At 35.9% G+C, this 18,783-nt stretch overlaps 1 protein-coding gene across 1 annotated transcript; it reads right to left on the minus strand.

Annotated features, from left to right (window-relative positions):
• Window positions 1-487: 487 nt before the first annotated feature.
• Window positions 488-15,260, minus strand: LOC124844044 (Di-glucose binding protein with Leucine-rich repeat domain-containing protein). The gene is made up of 9 exons (XM_047320896.2): window positions 14,880-15,260; window positions 13,732-14,796; window positions 13,040-13,190; window positions 12,372-12,443; window positions 7,263-7,331; window positions 5,272-5,343; window positions 4,187-4,264; window positions 3,353-3,558; window positions 488-1,021 (listed from the first exon to the last, which is right to left on the minus strand). Exons 1-9 carry the CDS (start codon window positions 14,950-14,952, stop codon window positions 915-917), a joined length of 1,893 nt encoding a protein of 630 aa, XP_047176852.2. The 5' UTR covers window positions 14,953-15,260; the 3' UTR covers window positions 488-914.
• Between the last annotated feature and the right edge of the window lie 3,523 nt (window positions 15,261-18,783).

Here is an 18,783-nt window from a genome sequence, read left to right on the forward strand (position 1 = left end):
ATGATGCAACTTTTGATGAGAACATTTCGTGAATATCTTTTTTGTCTTTAACATCCACTTATGATATCACCACATGTCTAAAAATTCACCCTCCAAATTCCAATAAAAACAATAACAACAAAAATAATATAATAGTAATAATGAAAAATAATATTCATTTTTATCTTTTATGAATATTCTAAATGTAATCACTTTTTTTCTCGAGTTAAATATATAATTTCATCCTATTTCTTGTATTCTATTTTCTTATCTTTGTTTTTCTCCATTTCCTTCTTTTCTATCAAACATCCGAATCATAAAAAGAAATTTATATAGGAATTTGGTCCAGTCCATCCCTAAACTACAAACCTCTGAATTAAAGCAGCGATTCCCAAAAGGTCTTAGAATTATACTACAGAACGTGGAACAGAAAATAGAAAGCATTACCGCGAGCGACTAAGAAATTTAGTTATGGGTATTAGCTAAATAAAATCTTTGAAATGCAATGTACAGTAAAATCATTCACTTATCTTTTGCTGCATTGATCGGTATACAAGAATCAACTAGAGTCAATGTGCCAAGAAAAAATCAACACTAACTTGTGGCTCAAATTTCATACATTAATGGGTTGTACCTATCACATTCAGCAAAAGCCGCGGGCTACGTATTGACACTACAGGGTATATATTTCTTTTATGGGTCAAGAAACAATGTGACAGAGGGAGCATGCATCGTACAATAAGTAGCTTCCAGAAACCTTGAAGAGACAAAGAAAGTTGTACGAGAAAAGCCATTTCTTTCCTAAAGCCGCAATGTTGTTCACATCATGGCAAGGCATAATGCTGCAACACATTCAAACCCTTTCTGAAGCTGTGTCTTTGTATGTTTGGCCGAAAGCTACGACAATCAAGATTCCATTTCCATTAAGATAAATGTTATTGTGTTGTAAAATGTGAAGGTGGTCCCTTGGCGTGTTGACTCTCCATCTCAAGAACCATCAAGGATTTCTGCCTCTGATATCGGTTTCTCTTGGCTGCTAATGCTGCAAGAGAAACCACAAAATAGTAAGCAGTTAGCAGAGGATTTCAGCATCAAACATATTCGAGATTATTTTAACGCAACATTTCTAGTCATTTAAAGGAATTTAAACGATTCCTTACTTAACATTTTAGATTTAAAGACAGGATGTGTTTATTAACGCTCCTAAAGGTTTATTGTCACTTCTATTTAAGTAGTTCCTGTCTAGAATATAAATATCCCTTTCATCTTTATTAATTAAATTAATTATAAAGGCAATTTAGATAAAAATTTCCAGAAGAGAACTGACGATAGAGCCATAGACATATGAGAATAGAAATATGGACAAGGCCACTGCAAAAGATGGACTTAAATCCCTTCTCCTTAAGTTGATTATTCGCTCCCAACATAAGCAAAGTTAAAAGATGGAACATATGGGCAAAAAAACTAAAACGACTAGAAACCAGAAGAATAGCTAGTAAAGCCGTCCAACCTGTTGAAAGTAACAGACATTTCTAATGATTTGACAGTGAATAGAGCACGTTTTGTTGGCAAGTAGTGAAATCTGTTTACGTGATTTGAGTTGTTTACATATTTAACACGTTTCCGTTTCAATGTAATACATAAATCCTTTTCCAAGAGATCTTTTAAAATACTAATATATTGATAACTGCATTTCAATGATCTTCACACAGGAAATTAAGAAATTAACTTACCATACTAACGGAAAGAAAATGTTAGAACGAGTAACTGCAACATAATCAAACTTTCCAACTAGTCCTCTATAGTCTTTGGGGTCTAACATAGGCTCCCCTGTTATGAATGTGTCAATGGATTTTGAATTCATCAACCTAGTTTCTTTCAAAATATCTAATGCATACTCTCTTAGAGATTTAATAATACCATCATTAGATTGTGTCACCTCAATACCTAAGAAATATCTGAGTTTGTCAAGTTCTTTGGTTTGAGAATGATTGCAAAGATGTTGTTTCATCTTAGAGATGTCCTGATTGCCATTACTTGTAAGAACGATGTCATCAACATATACTATCTATCAAGTAGATACATCCAACACTTGAGTAATGATAAAAGACTAAATGATTTACCTCACACCAAGTCATACCAAATTGTTGAACAACTTACTCAATTTTCCAAACCAAACCCTAGGACACTATTTTAGGCCATATAAGGATTTGCGAAAACGACATACCAACCTAGAAAACTCCTCCTCAGCAACAAATCCTAGAAATTACTCCCATATAAATATCTTCTTACAAATCTCTGTTCACAAATGCATTTTTCACATCTAGTTGATAAAGAGGCCATTGTTGAAAAACCACCAAATCTATAAATAAACGAACAGGTGCCATCTTACTACAGGTTTGTTTGTATCTTTAGTAGATTTTAATATGGTCCCCCTACTTTTCTATATTTCTTTTCGGTTTAATCCTTTTCGACATCCCTATTTATGTACGAATGTCTCAATTGGGTCCTCGTTTTTTAAAGTGTATCAAAATGGTCCCTAATTTTGAAAATTGATATCAATTGAGTCCTTTCCGTTAAGTTGGCTGGACGGCGTTAAAAAAATTGATGAGTAGATGCTGAGATGACGAACGAACGCTCGTCCACCAGCTAACGAACGCTCGTCCACCAGCGAACGAACGCTCGTCCACCAGAGAACGAACGCTCGTCGACCTCTTACTGCTGGACGACCGTTCGTTCCACACTGGACGACCGTTCGTTCGGTGATCGACGAGCGTTCGTTCACTGATGGACGAGCATTCGTTCGCTGGTGGACGAGCGTTCGTTCGTCATCTCAGCATCCACTCATCAATTTTTTTAACGCCGTCCAGCCAACTTAACGGAAAGGACTCAATGATATCAATTTTCAAAATTAAGGACCATTTTGATACTTTAGAAAACGAGGACCCAATTGAGACATTCGTACATAAATAGGGATGTCGAAAAGGATTAAACCTTTCTTTTCTTTACTTTTATGCTATTTAGGTATACCACAAATGATTAATATTATACAATGTCAACATAGTTGGGTTCATATGTAATATGGTGACGCTTTTTGCATACTCTAATTTTGACTAAAACAATCCTACTTTCTTAATAGGATTTAACTTTGCTTGCTGACTATATAAGTAGTTTTAACTTTTAACTATCAATGAATTAATTCTGCCATCATTCCAAAAATAGTTAAAATTTTCAATGTTTGTGATAAAAGCCTCAGTAAATAAAGAAAAATTATGTTGTGTAACATAATATAGAAGAAACCACATCTGTAGAGTAATCACTGCCGTACTAGTTGGCTTCAAACTGAAGAAAATAAAAATGAAATCATACTTACATGTTAATTCATGAGGTAGAGCAAAGTCATAGTCATTCCTTCTCCTCCTGATGAAAATATAGGCCAGCAGCAGTATCGCACAGAAAACAAAAGAACAGGACACGCCTATTGCAATTTTACCCGGAGTAGATAATTTTCCGTTTTCCCAAAACATAGGACAAGCTGGCAGAGATGGTACACCACACAAACCTTTGTTTCCAGAGAGACTGAGGAAAAACAAATCAAATTGAAGGTGTCAGAAATTATTTACGACTGAATTACATAACTACAATTTAATTCAGCTTTAATAAGTGGACAATGGAACACAATCTTTTGGTGATATACTACATTAGTACCTATTAAATCCCAAGAAACTTAGGCAACAACTAATGCTGACAAATTATCCAGTAGAAAAAAAAAATCTTAGCAGGAGCATCCATGTATAAATTGGCTTCATATATGTACTTTCACTATTCGGTAAAACAAAATCATTGACAACTCGTCCTTTAAAGATTGAAGGTAAAACACAGTTAAGGATTTCAGAGATCATTAAAATTACTTCAGCTTACATAAAAAACTCAATTTAGATATCCTTATTGTAAAATACAAGCAGAACAAATGAAAGTAACAGAGCAGGAAACTTTACATAAAGATATGTCATCAGTTAATTTTGGTATTAAATGCAGATGATAGACGCATGATACGCCTATATGGATGTGATTTTGCGAGCAGCTTATTTTAAATAAGTAAACACACAAACATGACGTTATAGATAATCAAGTATGGAAGTTATTTCAATCTGAACACATTATCCAGAAGATTAAAGAATAAAAGTATTGGATTAAATTGACATACTCTATAGCTCCACCATGCACACCAATCGAATAAAGTTGCTCTGGTACTTGTCCTTCCAATAAGTTACCATTCAATAGCCTGACAGTTACTCAAAAGAATGGATTAGAAAAATGAATCAAGTAAGAAAAAATTGCCAGTTGGGTAGAAGGGACAACTGCTTAAGACTCACTAGAGGTCAAGTGTTATCTACCATTTCTTTTCTACAATGCGAAACCACTTAACAGAGAAGAAAAATAGTATCTTCAATGAAAAATAATAAGATGCGCATAACTTTTTCTCTTACAAAAAGTAATCAAGCCTGATGTATTTGTGTTGGGATCAAAAGAGAAGGATACTAAATGTCCACACAAGAAGAGGACAGTTAGTTAGGCAGTTAGAAACTGAAGGGAATTAAGATATACTAAGAATGAAACATTAATCGTAGACGATTATGTCCACTCAATCATATTAACTGAGTTCTTGGTAATAGAAGACTAGAAGGGAACAATTTCTGATAGGATATGTAATGTATTAGACAGTTTGGCAAAAATAAAAAGGGGCATTTTGACAAAAATAACACATAGAAGTTAGAAGTAAGGAGAGAGGTGGTTGGACAGTTAAGAGGGGTTAATTGGAGCAGTTAGGAGACGGTTATGATGCCTAAGATGGGTTATCTTTTTAGAGGGGAAACTTGTCTGAAAAAGGGGGTTGAGTAGTTTATTCAGAACCTGTGTTGAAGGGAATTTCTTCCCCTTGGAAGCTGTTGGATGTTTTCTGTATTATGTTTTCTTTAATTAAAGTATTATCTTACGCTTACGTTGTGCAATAAGATTTGAGTGCTTATTTCTTTACTGAATCTGAAAATCCAGTTTCTTGTTCCCAAGAAACCTAACAATTTACAAAGCGTGCTCTAAATAATGAAAGATCTCTCTCTCTTGAATTTGGAGACTTCACTAGAGTTTGTTAAGAAAGTTGCTGTGATACACACGACACAACACATGACGAGCATGTATCAGTAACCTTATTTCTTTGAGGAAGTATTTATGTTTATGATTTCAGTCAACAATATATTATCCTTGTGTGTCCTGAAGGCAGTAGATACTTACACGAGCTGTAGACTTGAAGAGGCTCCTATACTATCAGGTATTGAGCCCGTTAACTGATTGTTTGACAAGTCCCTATAGTATTTTTCGAAAGAAAAAAAAACAATGAATGTATTAGATAAACAAACATTACATATTTTTAAGGTTTAATCCTTTTCGACATCCCTATTTATGTACGAATGTCTCAGATGGGTCCTCGTTTTCTAAAGTGTATCAAAATGGTCCTTAATTTTGAAAATTGATATCAATTGAGTCCTTTCCGTTAAGTTGGCTGGACGGCGTTAAAAAAATTGATGAGTGGATGCTAAGATGACGAACGAACGCTCGTCCACCAGCGAACGAACGCTCGTCCACCAGCGAACGAACGCTCGTCGACCACCGAACGAACGGTCGTCCAGTGTGGAACGAACGGTCGTCCAGCAGTAAGAGGTCGACGAGCGTTCGTTCTCTGGTGGACGAGCGTTCGTTCGCTGGTGGACGAGCGTTCGTTCGCTGGTGGACGAGCGTTCGTTCGTCATCTCAGCATCCACTCATCAATTTTTTTAACGCCGTCCAGCCAACTTAACAGAAAGGACTCAATTGATATCAATTTTCAAAATTAAGGACCATTTTGATACACTTTAAAAAACGAGGACCCATCTGAGACATTCGTACATAAATAGGGATGTCGAAAAGGATTAAACCTATTTTTAAATAGATAAACATGTGAATCAAAAAAACACTTCTTTCAACAAAAAAATTGTACACCATTAATTGCTCCTGGATTTACGAAGTAGTTTTTCCTTTCAATTCCATAAATTTCTCTAAGTCCATCATTTGAGAAAATTTTGATTTCGGCTCTTCAATTTTAAAATTCATCTTTTCTTTAATATGAAAAAAAGCTTATTTTAGTACCTATGTCCAAACATTGTGAGAATGAATACTTCTTCAAAAGGAAAAGTAATAAGGTGTTTGATAATAAGAATAAAAGATTGAAATAGGTTATCATGAAACAACTTGTAATTTTCAGCCATATAAGCAAGAGTTTTAATAATAGTTGCGACAAAGTCACTAATAAGACACCTTTTTTCCAATTACAGGGACTAAGAAAGAAAATTTAAATTTAGGGGACAAAAACATACTCAAATTTTGAGATACTAAAAACATATGCAAGTCAAAATCTTATTACTTAAAAACACATTCAAGAAACAAATAATGCCCTTTTTCTCTCCTACACAGATCCTCAAACATGCTACTCTCCTTTCATCAAATAATCTTACTCTTGAATCTTATTTATGAAATGAAATAAAAAAGACAATACTCACTTCTATTTTCTATTACTGGAACCACCACATATTTCCACTTTACATTTCTATAAAAAAAATATTTTGTTCCACTTTTCCTACTTCCAGAAAAATACTCTTAAGTACATTCAAGAAACAAATAATCCCGTCTCTCTCCTACGCATAGATCATCTCTCCTTTTATCAAGTAATCTTAATATTGAATCCTATTTATGAAAATAGAAATAAAAGAAATAAAAAAATCCCACTTCTATTTTCTATTACTATAACCATCATATATTATATAAATTTCTCTTATACATTTCCATGAATTTTATTTTTCTCTACTTTTCTTACTTTCAGAAAAATACTCTGAAGTACACATTTTTCAAATCAAATATATTTTTTAATTTGTCCAAAGATCATTAAATAATTGCATTGAATTACTTTTTCATAATTAATAATAAGAATACACGTGAAAGTTTCTCTTGACATACACTAATTGCTGAAAAATATCATATGAATCGACATGAAAAGAAAATATTTTAAATGCAAAAACGTGATTAAATAACTTTTTTTTCTTGTATTTCAATAATATATATCTTATAGAAGTATTAAATCATTATTTCTATTATTTCAGTAATATGTTATATCTTATAGAAATAATAGAAATGTAAATGGGAACTTTAAAGTATTATGCATCACTTGTACAAAACAAAAACTCAAAGCTTACAGGTGTATCAGGGATTTTTGACCTAGTCCAGAAGGTATTTCACCCGTCAACAAATTAGAACTCAAATTCCTGTAAAATTGAAGAGATGTTACCTGATGATTGAAACAAACAAAAACATGACTAAATTTTTCTAGGAAAACGCATACTAAAAACATAAACTTAATTAAATCCAATCTACTACAAAAGTATATGAGCAGATCCAAATGCAAAATTTCTAGCCAAGATGATGCTTGTACAACAAGGCTAGCCCAAAACTATCAAAGGAATTTATTGGAGGTTAAGAACAGCAAAAATTAAGAATAGTTTCCATTTTATCATTATTGCATCAACCTAATGTGTCATATCATAATATAAAGACTGAAGCCACGCAAAGAAAACAAGTTTAGTTGAAAGCACTAAAGCTGATCATATTTGAAAAAATATATTAATTCATACAGTCAAAGTGATGGTTGTCAAACTAGCAAGTGAACCTCATAAATATTGTACCCATTTACAACTTTAGGTAGCCAAATAGATTGCACTCACTGTTAAAGTTCTTTCTTGGCAGAATCTGTCATAGTATCGTACCCGTTTACAACTTCAGGTACCCATTTGCAATTAGATTTTCTCTTTGGTAGTCAAATAAGCATCCCTCACGGTCTTGCTTATTCTAGTAGCAAGTCAAGAAATAGAACTCCAACAACTCCATGTGAAGACAGCCTTCCTCCATGGCCAACTGGAGGAAGGCATTCTAATGTGTTAGCCAAAGGGTTTTGAGGAAGCAGGTTAGGAGGAGTAGGTGTGTAAACTGAAGAGGTTTCTGTATTGGCTGAAATAATCTCCTAGACATTTCCTAGACAATGGTATTAGAACCTTGATGTGCTCTTCTCTCAAGGGCACAATGAAAGTCCTTATAATCCATATGTCAATTATAGAAGGTGAAGAATGGTGAGGTTGTCTACCTGTTGTATGTAGACAGCATATTGATAGCATTTCGTGAAAAGGATGAGATCAAAAGGTTGAAATCACTAATTGGTAGTGAATCTGAAATGAAAGATATGGACACAATTGTGAAGATTTTAAGATGGTTATCAAGAGGATTGAGCCCAAAAGAAGTACTTTATGTGTCAAAGGCAGTACATTCAAGAGTTGCTCAGACATTATAGAATGGAAGGTGTTAAAGTCATAAGAAAATAATTCGCACACATGGCATACATCTTTCTGAACTCCATTGTACTCAATAATGAGGACAAGCAATACATGTCATGTGTTTTTTATAATACTGAAGTGGAAAGTTCGACGTATGTGATAATATACACTAAACCAAACCTTATTCATGCATCTAGTGTGGTAAGTAGACCTGAGCACCCAAAGGAAAAAGCATTGGCAATCTATGAAGTGGATTATACGATACTTGAAGGGAACTGAGGACATTGAAATTATCTTTAAGGGTGGTTCACAATGTACTGTAGCAAGATTCTCAAGCTATGACTATACAATAGACTTGGATGCCAGTCAGTCACGGACTACACATTCAATATTGGCAATCGTTAGTTAGTTGGAAAACTACTTTCCAACCAGCCTTGTCTATCATTAAAGCAAAGTATATTGCATTAGCAAAAGTTACTAAGGATGACATTTGGTTGAAGGATCTAATGGGTGTTTTGAGTGCAATTTGTTTGGCCAAGGATCCTATTCAGCACGGTAGGACAAAGCATACCAACGCCAAATATCACTTCTTTAATATTCATAAGAGAATTGAAGTGAAAAAGATCGTTCCCAAGGAGAATCCAGCAAATGTCTTCATGAAGCCAATTCTCAAGAGCAAGTACATGCATTATTTGCATTTGTTGAACATGGATTGCTAGTAGTAATTCTAGGTGAAAGATGTGATAGTCCAAGGTGGAGTTTGTAGATTTTAGTGTACTGAACTCTACCTATTGCAGACATTCACGAGTAGAGTTTGTAGATTTGGGTGTTGTAGGGTATACCTTTTCCTTGTAATGTGCTCCTTTCTCTTTCATGTATTTGCATGTGTGTGTCTATATATATATATATATATATATATATATATATATATATATATATATATATATATATATATATATTTACAATAAAGAAGTACAGTAACTAACTATTTTTTATCATTAAAATTCAAGTTGCTATCAAAAACCCTATCGCTAGGTCATCATTGTTTCTTGTCTTTGGCAACCATATGTCGTTTTTTCTGACAGTCAAATCTAGGAGTGTATTGAGAAGTGTGACCCAACCCTAGTGATCAAGTGACCAAAAGCTATGTGAGGCACCACCACACGCCAATCTCCATTAGCCCTCATCATATACGTGTCCCATGTGTCACCTTCCCAATGTCAGAATATCACCAGACCACCACCATTTGCCTTGCTAATGTCTTTTAAACACATTTCAGCCTTTGACTTCTTGGTTCAACACACTTGGGTAGCTGGTCAAGGCTCTCTTTCCTCAAGCTTAGCGTTTTAACCCTCTCCACACAAATCTCTTTGCGGTTCTTTGTCATTTCAATGGATTTTACTATCTCTACTACCTTTTTAATGCTACTCCTACTACCATGAAAAAACTCAATTGGAAGAACCATTTACTTAGACCATGATTGTGGAGTTGTGGTTCCTTGGTCAGGGATGCCATGATCATTTGGTAAAGGATACCATGTTCCAAATGAAGATATGCCTTTGTGGCATAAATTAGACTTCCAATTATGTTGTTTTATGGCAGTTAGTTTAACAGGATGTATATTGACAAGATTAACAGTGTTGGCAAATTGCAAGTCTATTGATAGTCTCATGGATCCAAATCAACAGTTGACAATGGACCAAGGTCAAACTTTTTCAGATCCAGAAAGATAAATGAGGTTGAAGGGAAAACTCATTCATCTCAATATTACAGGACCTGATATTTAAGGTTGATGAGAAAACTCATTCATCTCAGTATTACAAGGCCTAATATTTCTTAGGTTGTGGGAGTTGTTAGTCTATTCATGCAAAATCCTCATATTGATCCAGGTTGTAATTCACATACACAAAAGGTTCTAGGACAAGGATTGTTGTATAAGGACAAAGGACATACTTAAATTATGGGATGCTATCATGCATATTTGGTTGGTTGTCCCACGAACAGAAGATCCACCACAAGATATTGTATATTCATTGGAGGGAATGTTGTCTCCTGCAAACATAAGTGTTCCTGTCTAAGCTTAAATGGAACTTAGACCGGAGACACTCAAGTTAGAGTTGATTCTCTCTCTCCCTCCGATGTCTGATCTACCCCAGAGGAGAAACCATCCCCCCATTTATAAAAGGTCTACATCCTCCTTGTTTGTATTATAACTGAAGTTATCTAACCCATGATCAGCCACTACAGTAACCACCTCCACTCTATGCATCATGCATATGGGAGGTAGTGACGTTAGTGGGTCAATTCCGAGTTAATGCGGTCATCTTGGCACCTAGACGATTTAAATGATACCATGGGTCCAAAGAGTAGCAAATGTCTACCTGGGCTCGAGATGCGCTCTAGGCATAAAGTTGCATGAGCAATGCATGTGAATGGCCTAAGAGGACAGCAAATGGTACAGTACTTCTGGCTTGGGCCTGAGGTATAGACCATTAGTACCCTAGGCTTAAAGTTGCATGAGCAATGCAAGTGAAGAGCCTAAAAGGATAGTAAATGGTACAGTACACTCCAGCTTGGGCCTGAGGTACAGACCACTAGCCCCTAGGCTAAAGGTTGCATGGCTATGCAAGTGAAGAGCCTAAGAGGACATAAATGGTACAGTACACTCCGGCTTGGGCCCGAGATACAGACCAATAAGAAATAAAGTGTTGTTGTTCAGGGCACATGCTGAATATAGATCTATGGCTCTAGGGATTAACAACTCCTTCAAGGATGAAATTTTGTGAATTTAAGCAGAAGTTGCATTGTGATAACTAGGTAGTCATCCCTATTGCTTCCAATCTCGAGTTTCACGAAAGGAGAAGTTGTTGTCCAAGTAACTATGTACTGGATTTTATCTAATAATTTGTTATTTACATTTCATATATTATTCCTAGCCTGTTTTAGTCCCAAACCAGTACATAAGTGCTTTAGTGACGGCTAGAAAAGTGACTTATGAGAATCAAATTTTATTTCTGCACTCAATTTGCCTAAAACCATGTTTAAGTTGTCCCCTTCAGCACATCATTCAGTTTCAAGAAAAAACACATGGAAACCTCACAGTTATGCCACAGCTAGCTACCAATAAAACTCAGCAGATCTTTCAAGAAACAAAAAATCCATTCTCTGCATATTGTGATACAGTATATCCTGGAAGTGGCTCATCAAGGAACACATTGTCGGCTTTAAATCGAGGTCATGACTCTTCAACCCAAATGCACAATCCAATGATTTCCTCAAATCTTTTTTATTCTGTGCATTCAAGTTTCAAATACAACCAAGTTTAGTACGTGTTTTATTCCTGCTCAGGTTCCATGTATTCTGTTGTTTCATGTATTGTTTATGCTCAAGTTTTCCGGTATTCTATTGTGTTAATGTGTTTTATGTATTTTCCAAACTGACATTATACTGTGCTTGTTTTACTGGATTGGTGAGTAATTAAAGCACAATTCTGTTTGTTGTTTTTCATTTCCTAAGGATGTCTGATTAAGTTCTATTTGAGTTCTGTTCTTTTGATTTTTGTGATAATGTTTCTATTAATTCTTGTCATTTCATGTTAGAAGTGCAGGAGGAGTGCCCGGTGTAAGACGTCAAAGGTGAAAGGATTACGACTAAGGTGTTGTTGATTTTGGAATACTTACTAGAAGAACAACACTTGACACTTTTACAAAAATATTATTTTTGCAGCAGTTATCTTTTATGACTTTAAGCTGAGTTTTTTGAATCTTTGTAAACAGTAAGTTTACATAGACTCTTGGGTCAACATCCTTGGTTCTGATAGAAAAAACAAATATATGAGCTAAACAAAATATAATGAGAACATAATAATGACTGGAAACTATGCCTATTTTATAACATGACAACCAGGGCACCTCATATCAATTTAACCGCATGATGTGAAAGAAAACTAGTATATATAAACATTTGGCTGCTGATACTTACAGGCTTACCAAATCTGTCAAAAGACTAATCTGGCCACTTATGAACCCTTTCAAGCCTTGACTGCCCAAATCACTGAAATCAAGATTGAAACAAGGATAAAATAAAAAATGTAGGAGAAGAACTAAATCATAAATGATTGAAGAACTATTGTCTGAGCAAAAAACAAGTTGTAACTTCCACCATTTTATTTTTCTTTTTCTAGTTTCAGAGAGCATGAGTTGAACCCATAATACCCTACCTACCAAGCTATTTAGGGTAAAGAGTACTAATAAGCTCCAAAAGGTGATCCGCAGAATAATTAAGAGGAGGGAGAAATACTTTTTTATTGTACAAAAAAGGAATAAGACTTTATTTATTTCTTTTTCCTATTGTTTGGTGAATTATAAGAAGCCTTTTTTTATTTCTTTTTCTTAGTTTGGTGAATTATAAAAAGCTTTCTGATATAATGATATGGCCACAACATATCATGAGCAGTTTAGACTCACCCACCCTCAGTAGTCAGTTCGCTTAGCATATGAAACCTAACCGACCAAAAAACTACTAACCTTACGCATAAAGTTTCAAATGTCAATTATTAAGAGGCTTTTTTAGTAAGACGTAGCAATAATCTTCTTTCCAAAAACCAATTTGAAGCTCAATAACTTTCGAGAATAGGAAGCAATGCATACATTTGACTTATCACCAAAGCAGTATTATCTTTACTCATACGGCAGGTAACTCCCTCCCAAGCATCCCAATTAGTAGGAGCACAAGGATCACCATTCCAACCCATTCTTTCAGGCACCCGAAGTGAATCTTTCAATGCTTTCATGGCAACCACTGCACCCAAACATAGAAAAAGAAAGAAAAGGTAATTCAGTGACCATAATTCTTTTGTGGCTGCTCTCCAGTCAACAAAATTTTGACCAAGTCCCTCCTTGCACATTGATGTAAATAAAAATCATTACCAAAATAAAAATCCACCAAAATAATCGCCACATAATTTTTATAGAAAAAAATTGCCCACACCAACCACCTAAATAATCGGTTAGCATATTTCACAAAATTAGTAAATCATAACACCCGAACTAAATTTCCAATAACACTACCTTATGACATCAATTCCCCACAAAATTATTAGCGAAAACGCGATGGATGAATCCGAAGTCAATTTCCATACGGTCATCAAAGTTTCCCAATTTGCATCCGTGAAAATATGAATTAAAAACAGAAAATCCTCCCCAAATCAAGAAAACAAAACCCGATCCCTTCTATGCATCAAATTTCCAAAATCATACAGAATTTAAATTAACCAAAATCATACTTCTCAATCCCTCAATTCCCGGGAAAAAAAAGTCGAAAAACACACCCGCCCACTCACCTTGTTGAGGAACAGTTGAAGGATCACTAGGCACCAGAGCGTAATTCTCAATCCCACAGATCAAAGGCGCACCCACCACACCCACTAGCTTCACGCTCAAGACGCTGCTACTCAAGTTTTTCACCGTGTGATGCCAAGTAAACGCCGCAAAACCCCCAACTTGCTTGTATATATCAACCCTGGTCAAATTATCACCGTTTATGTACACATCAAACACCCTCCCCCCAACCCTTCTCACCCGGCCTTCAATCTCAGCGAAATGCAGCCAGACCAAGTAATCAAGCTTTGCGTCCACTCTCAACTCGTACTCCAAAACCCCGCCTCTCTCCTCTGCTGTCGTCGCCGTCATCACCGCCGTCTGGTAAAGTTTCTCCGGGAAGTAATTCGGCTTTTCCTCAGCCCCACTTATGCTGTTCCGCGTCGATACGGCTACGATTTTACTCTGGCCTGTTCGGAATACCAAATCGGACTGCCAGGAGCGGCCGAACAGGTCGGAGTCGTTGGAGAAGCCCGGCCCCCACTGGTCGGAGCCGCAGGAGAGTCTCCCGTAGTTGACAAGCACAGTGCCGTTGTCGGCGATTGCGGCGGCGTCGTAGGAGGCCAGATCGGCTGCGAAGAGCTCAATGGAGGAGATCACAGGCGGGTCCGTGGCGAGGCTGTAGAAGCAAATTAGGGCTTCTGAGGAGAGGATTGTAGCGAAGAGGTCGGCGTAGGCGCCATCGCGGGCGAGGGACGGGGGCCACGGGGAGCGCCAGGAGAATACGACAGTGGAGGCGACGGCGACGTCGAAGGAGGGAGGGTGGGACCTGCCGTCGTAGTTGTCGTAGACGACGAATGTGCGGAGGAGGTAGCGGGAGGGAGGGAGGGAAGGGATGGCGTAGCAGTTCTTCTTGCCGGAGGAGATTGGGAAGAAGCGGAGAGTCTTCTCGTGCGCATGGTGGAAGTTAAGCGGCTCCGACACGATCCCGGTGGCGCCACCACTGAAGTACCGGTCCGACAGCCACGTGGTGTTGAACGGATCCGTGGTGTTCGTCGGACTTCCACAGTCGATGTGATACGACAAACCTTTCAATATCAAATATTAAATATATTAAATAAAAGAAATGAACTGTTAAGAGTGCTTTTGTCTGTGTGTGGAAGACGCGTACCATATGGGAATGAAAATGAAGTGGTGGTGCCGAAGATTGTGCTCAAGAGTGCGAGAGTGAGAAAGAGAGACATTGTGTCTGTCAAATGGGAAAGGAAGAAGACTGCGTAATGATGTAATAATAATGGAGCAATCTAAAGAAATTAGATCGAATGAGAACGAAGATTGTAAGGAAACAAGGTGTTTTTTGTGCCGTGAGTGATAGGGTGTGATAAATTCAGTGGCTAAGTTTTGGACCTTTAATAACTCTTTCTTGCTTTGCTTGTGGTTGAAACAAGGTTGGGAGTGAGTGAGCCAGAACTGAGAAAGAATCTAAATTAGAAAATCCTAATTACTGTACAAAAACGGTGGGAGTTTTGGCTATGATTACTCTGTGAGTGAGTGCTGTGACTTATTGGTGAACTTGACGTTGATATGCATAATAAATTGAGCTTTTTGTCCTAGTCTTGCACACGTGACCAAGCAAGCACCGTTGCAACGAGAAATCCATTCGATAGTATTTTTTCCATCACTGGATATTAATGCTTCTTTTAGATTCAAGCGAGGAAAATTGCTGACAAGAAAAGAAAGTTCATTAAATAAAATCATAAAATATTTAAAAACAACAAAAATAAGAAGTATTTTATGCATGAAGCCTTCTTTTTAGGATTGAAGACTTTTCCCCTTCTTGCATGTAGTTTCTTTAATTCAATAATGTTGTATTCTTCTTTTCTTGTAATTTCAATATTGACTATATAATTATTTCTAATGTTGTTGACTGGATAAGGAATGAAAGACAATCCAATTTTAATCTTAACATAATGCATAATAGAATATAATTAGGAATATTATAAAAAGGGTTCGATGACCCGAGTCCATCCAAAAAAGTTGGGTTGGAACACCATTTTAAAATTATGAGTCTTGTTTGCGTGTTTATATAACACCTAAAATATACCAACAAGTATAATAAATTGTTATTGTATAATAAGGGTCTTCATGGAAGCAGAGGAATGAGCAAGGGAGCTCCTTTGGTACACACAATCCATATATCTAATCAACTACCATTTGCTCTAGTTATCAATGAGACGCTTATGTCTGAGCAATGGAGGCCTCAACCTTTGAAAAATATGACGGATCAAGTAACTTGAATGAACATTTGAGGATGTTCATTAACCTGATAGCTTTCTACATGACAAGCGATCTCTTGTGGTGTAAAGCCTTCTTTTTGTCTTTAAAGGGGAGACATTGGCATGGTTCAAATTCCTACCACCCAATTTCGTAAATAGTTTTTCTACCCTTCGCACCTTGTTTGGTCGATAGTATGTGACCATTCGAACTCAAAACCAGGTCGTTATCACTCTCATCAGCACGAAGCAAGAGAAAGATAAGTCCCTGTGGGCTTTCATGGACCGCTATAATAAAACCGCATGACAAATCAAGGACATGAGCCTGGAGTTTGCCCTGCACCATATCACCATAGCCTTGAGTGCCGGATCATTCGTCAATAGCCTTTGCATGAAGCCAACAAAGACTATGAAAGAGCCGATGGAGCAAAGACTATGGAAGAGCCGATGGAGCGAGCTGCAAAGTTTATGCGAGTTGAAGACATGCGAGAGTACCAAAAAAAATAGCAATAGAAGGCCACGAGCATGAGCTATGAGAAGAAGAAGGGAAGAAGTAGGTCACTAGAGGTGATAAGGGGAACAACTTTCGACCGAAGGATCTTCCTCGAGGGTCGAAGTTCACTAATACACACCCTTGAATGCGCCAAGGGCAACGATTCTGGAGGAGGCGTTGGGTGTTGAGCTTCTCCTGCCCATGAAGAGAAAGTCTACCCTAAGGAATGCGGATAATAAGAAGCATTATCGGTATCACCAGAACTTGGGACACACAATGGAGGAGTGCTCAACCCTCCGTGACAAGATAAAGGAGTTGATCCGAGTGGGTCATTGATAACATTGTCGTTGATGCGATCAAATTAATACTACTAAAGCAAGAACTTTGTAGATTAATCATAGTTAATTTAAGTAAAGTACATTCTCAATTATATATTGCTATGTCTAATCATGTTTATTCTTTTACCTCTTCTATCAATTAAAAACATAATTAATCAAAGTACATTCTTGATTGATTCTTGTTAAAGTTTTCACCTTTAATCAAAGTACATTATTAATTATTGGGAAAAACTCATTCAATCACATGCAAGTTTCTAACTTTAATCACAGTAGATTCTCAATTAAAATTAAAAACCCTTGGATTCATATGATGAGATTTATGTAGATTTAACACCATGTTAACTTGCTATAATGTAAAAATCATTACTTTTACTTGATTAAGCAAAAGACCATAAAAATAAACCACAATAAGAATAAAAAGAACAGACAAAATTATTCATCTAACCTTAGAATCTAGTTAAAAAAGTACAACATAATTAACCCCAAAGGCTTAACACTCCTTGAAATGTACATGCAAATAGAAAAAAAAAGAGTAGAGAATATGAGAGAAGAGAGAGAGGACGAAATTTGAACCCCTAAAGGCTTCCAAGCTCCCCTAATATGTTTCTCTAAGTCTCTTTATGTAAAGATTGGACTTGGTTTTGTTTAGGACTTTTTTGTTATTATAATCTTCTTTTCGATAATGTAATTTGTAAGACCCGAAGAAATGTAGGGCTTATGGATAATATTATAATAAGACTCGTGTATGTTTTATTAGAATTTGGGTGACTTCACAAGGTGTTGTTCTTGGATGGACTAAGTGGTCACGTGTTCAAGTTTTGAGTAGAACATAAATTGTTATGTTATTTATTTTGTTGATATAAATGCAACAAATTGTTGGCTTGTTAGTAGAGATGATTGTCTAAGTTTATGAGAAGCATTTGTTTTATTGTATTAATATTTTTGCCTGAGGGTAAAAATGTCTTTTTCTTTTATGTATTGAAGTGTAGAAACTATAAATGGGGGTGCAAGAAGTAAAGGTCTGAACTTGAAATAAAATAAACTCAAAAATAAAAGATCTGGAAACTAGCACTTACGTTTCAAAAAAAATCAGTTGACATATTATAAAAGCATTATTTGGGCGTTTACTTTTAGTTTATAATATATTTTATTTTTAAAAGAAATAATGAGATTTTATTTAATTAGAAATAAAGAGAGAAGGAAAGTAAAAGAGAGACACAAAAATTGAGAGGAAGTGAAAGAGAGCACTGTGAGACAGAGGGACTGAAATTTTAAAGAGGAGAAAGGAATGTCCTTAGTGGTGTCGGTTCGTGGTCATTCTTACTATTTCGAAATTTCATCAAAAGTTCAAAATTAAACCTAAAATGTGGGCACAAATATGCATTCATCATTTTATTTGTAAGATATTTCTCAATATTAGTTTCATTTGAACGTTTGATTCAAAAACATTCTTTTTTCACAATGATAATATTCGTTGTAATTCATATGATTGAATCTTTGTTTCAAACATTTCTATCAATATGTTAATTCGCATGAATAATCAGAGATAAAAAAACCTATTTCAAACCACCAAAGCGCACTATAAATGTTTCATCATTAAAGTTCATTTGACACTTAGGTCTTTTGTGACGTAAGCTACCTTAGGTCGTCTAATACCTTGGTTTTAACACTTAGGTCATCTAATGACTTAAGCTATGTTACGTCGTCTAACCCTTTGGTCATCCAATGCCTTGATCATTAACACCTTAGTCGTCTAATAGAGTGACTTAGGTTGTTTAGATACTTGAGTCGTCTAATGTATTCAATTGATAATTTCTATTGTTAGACTCATCTAATACCTTAACTAGTATAATCCTTAGACTCGTATAATGCTTAGATTTGGCCTTTGCATTAACCAGACTTATCACTTTTGTTAACACACATAGTGTATGAATATAAATCAATTGTGCATGCAAGAAATACTACACATAA

This window comes from Vigna umbellata, chromosome 3 (genome assembly GCF_029865625.1).
Source record: "Vigna umbellata cultivar VRB3 chromosome 3, Vumbellata_1.0, whole genome shotgun sequence".
In the NCBI taxonomy this organism is placed as follows: Eukaryota; Viridiplantae; Streptophyta; class Magnoliopsida; order Fabales; family Fabaceae; genus Vigna; species Vigna umbellata.

What these genes read in the sequence shown, in the direction of transcription:
- LOC124844044 (XM_047320896.2), bottom strand. Translation starts at nt 14,952, where the DNA reads ATGTCTCTCTTTCTCACTCTCGCACTCTTGAGCACAATCTTCGGCACC. An exon ending in TTCAACTGTTCCTCAACAAG is followed by an intron (nt 13,191 to 13,731) that starts GTGAGTGGGCGG and finishes GTTTGGGTGCAG; the next exon opens with TGGTTGCCATGAAAGCATTG. An exon ending in CAAAAATCCCTGATACACCT is followed by an intron (nt 5,344 to 7,262) that starts GTAAGCTTTGAG and finishes AAAATACTATAG; the next exon opens with GGACTTGTCAAACAATCAGT.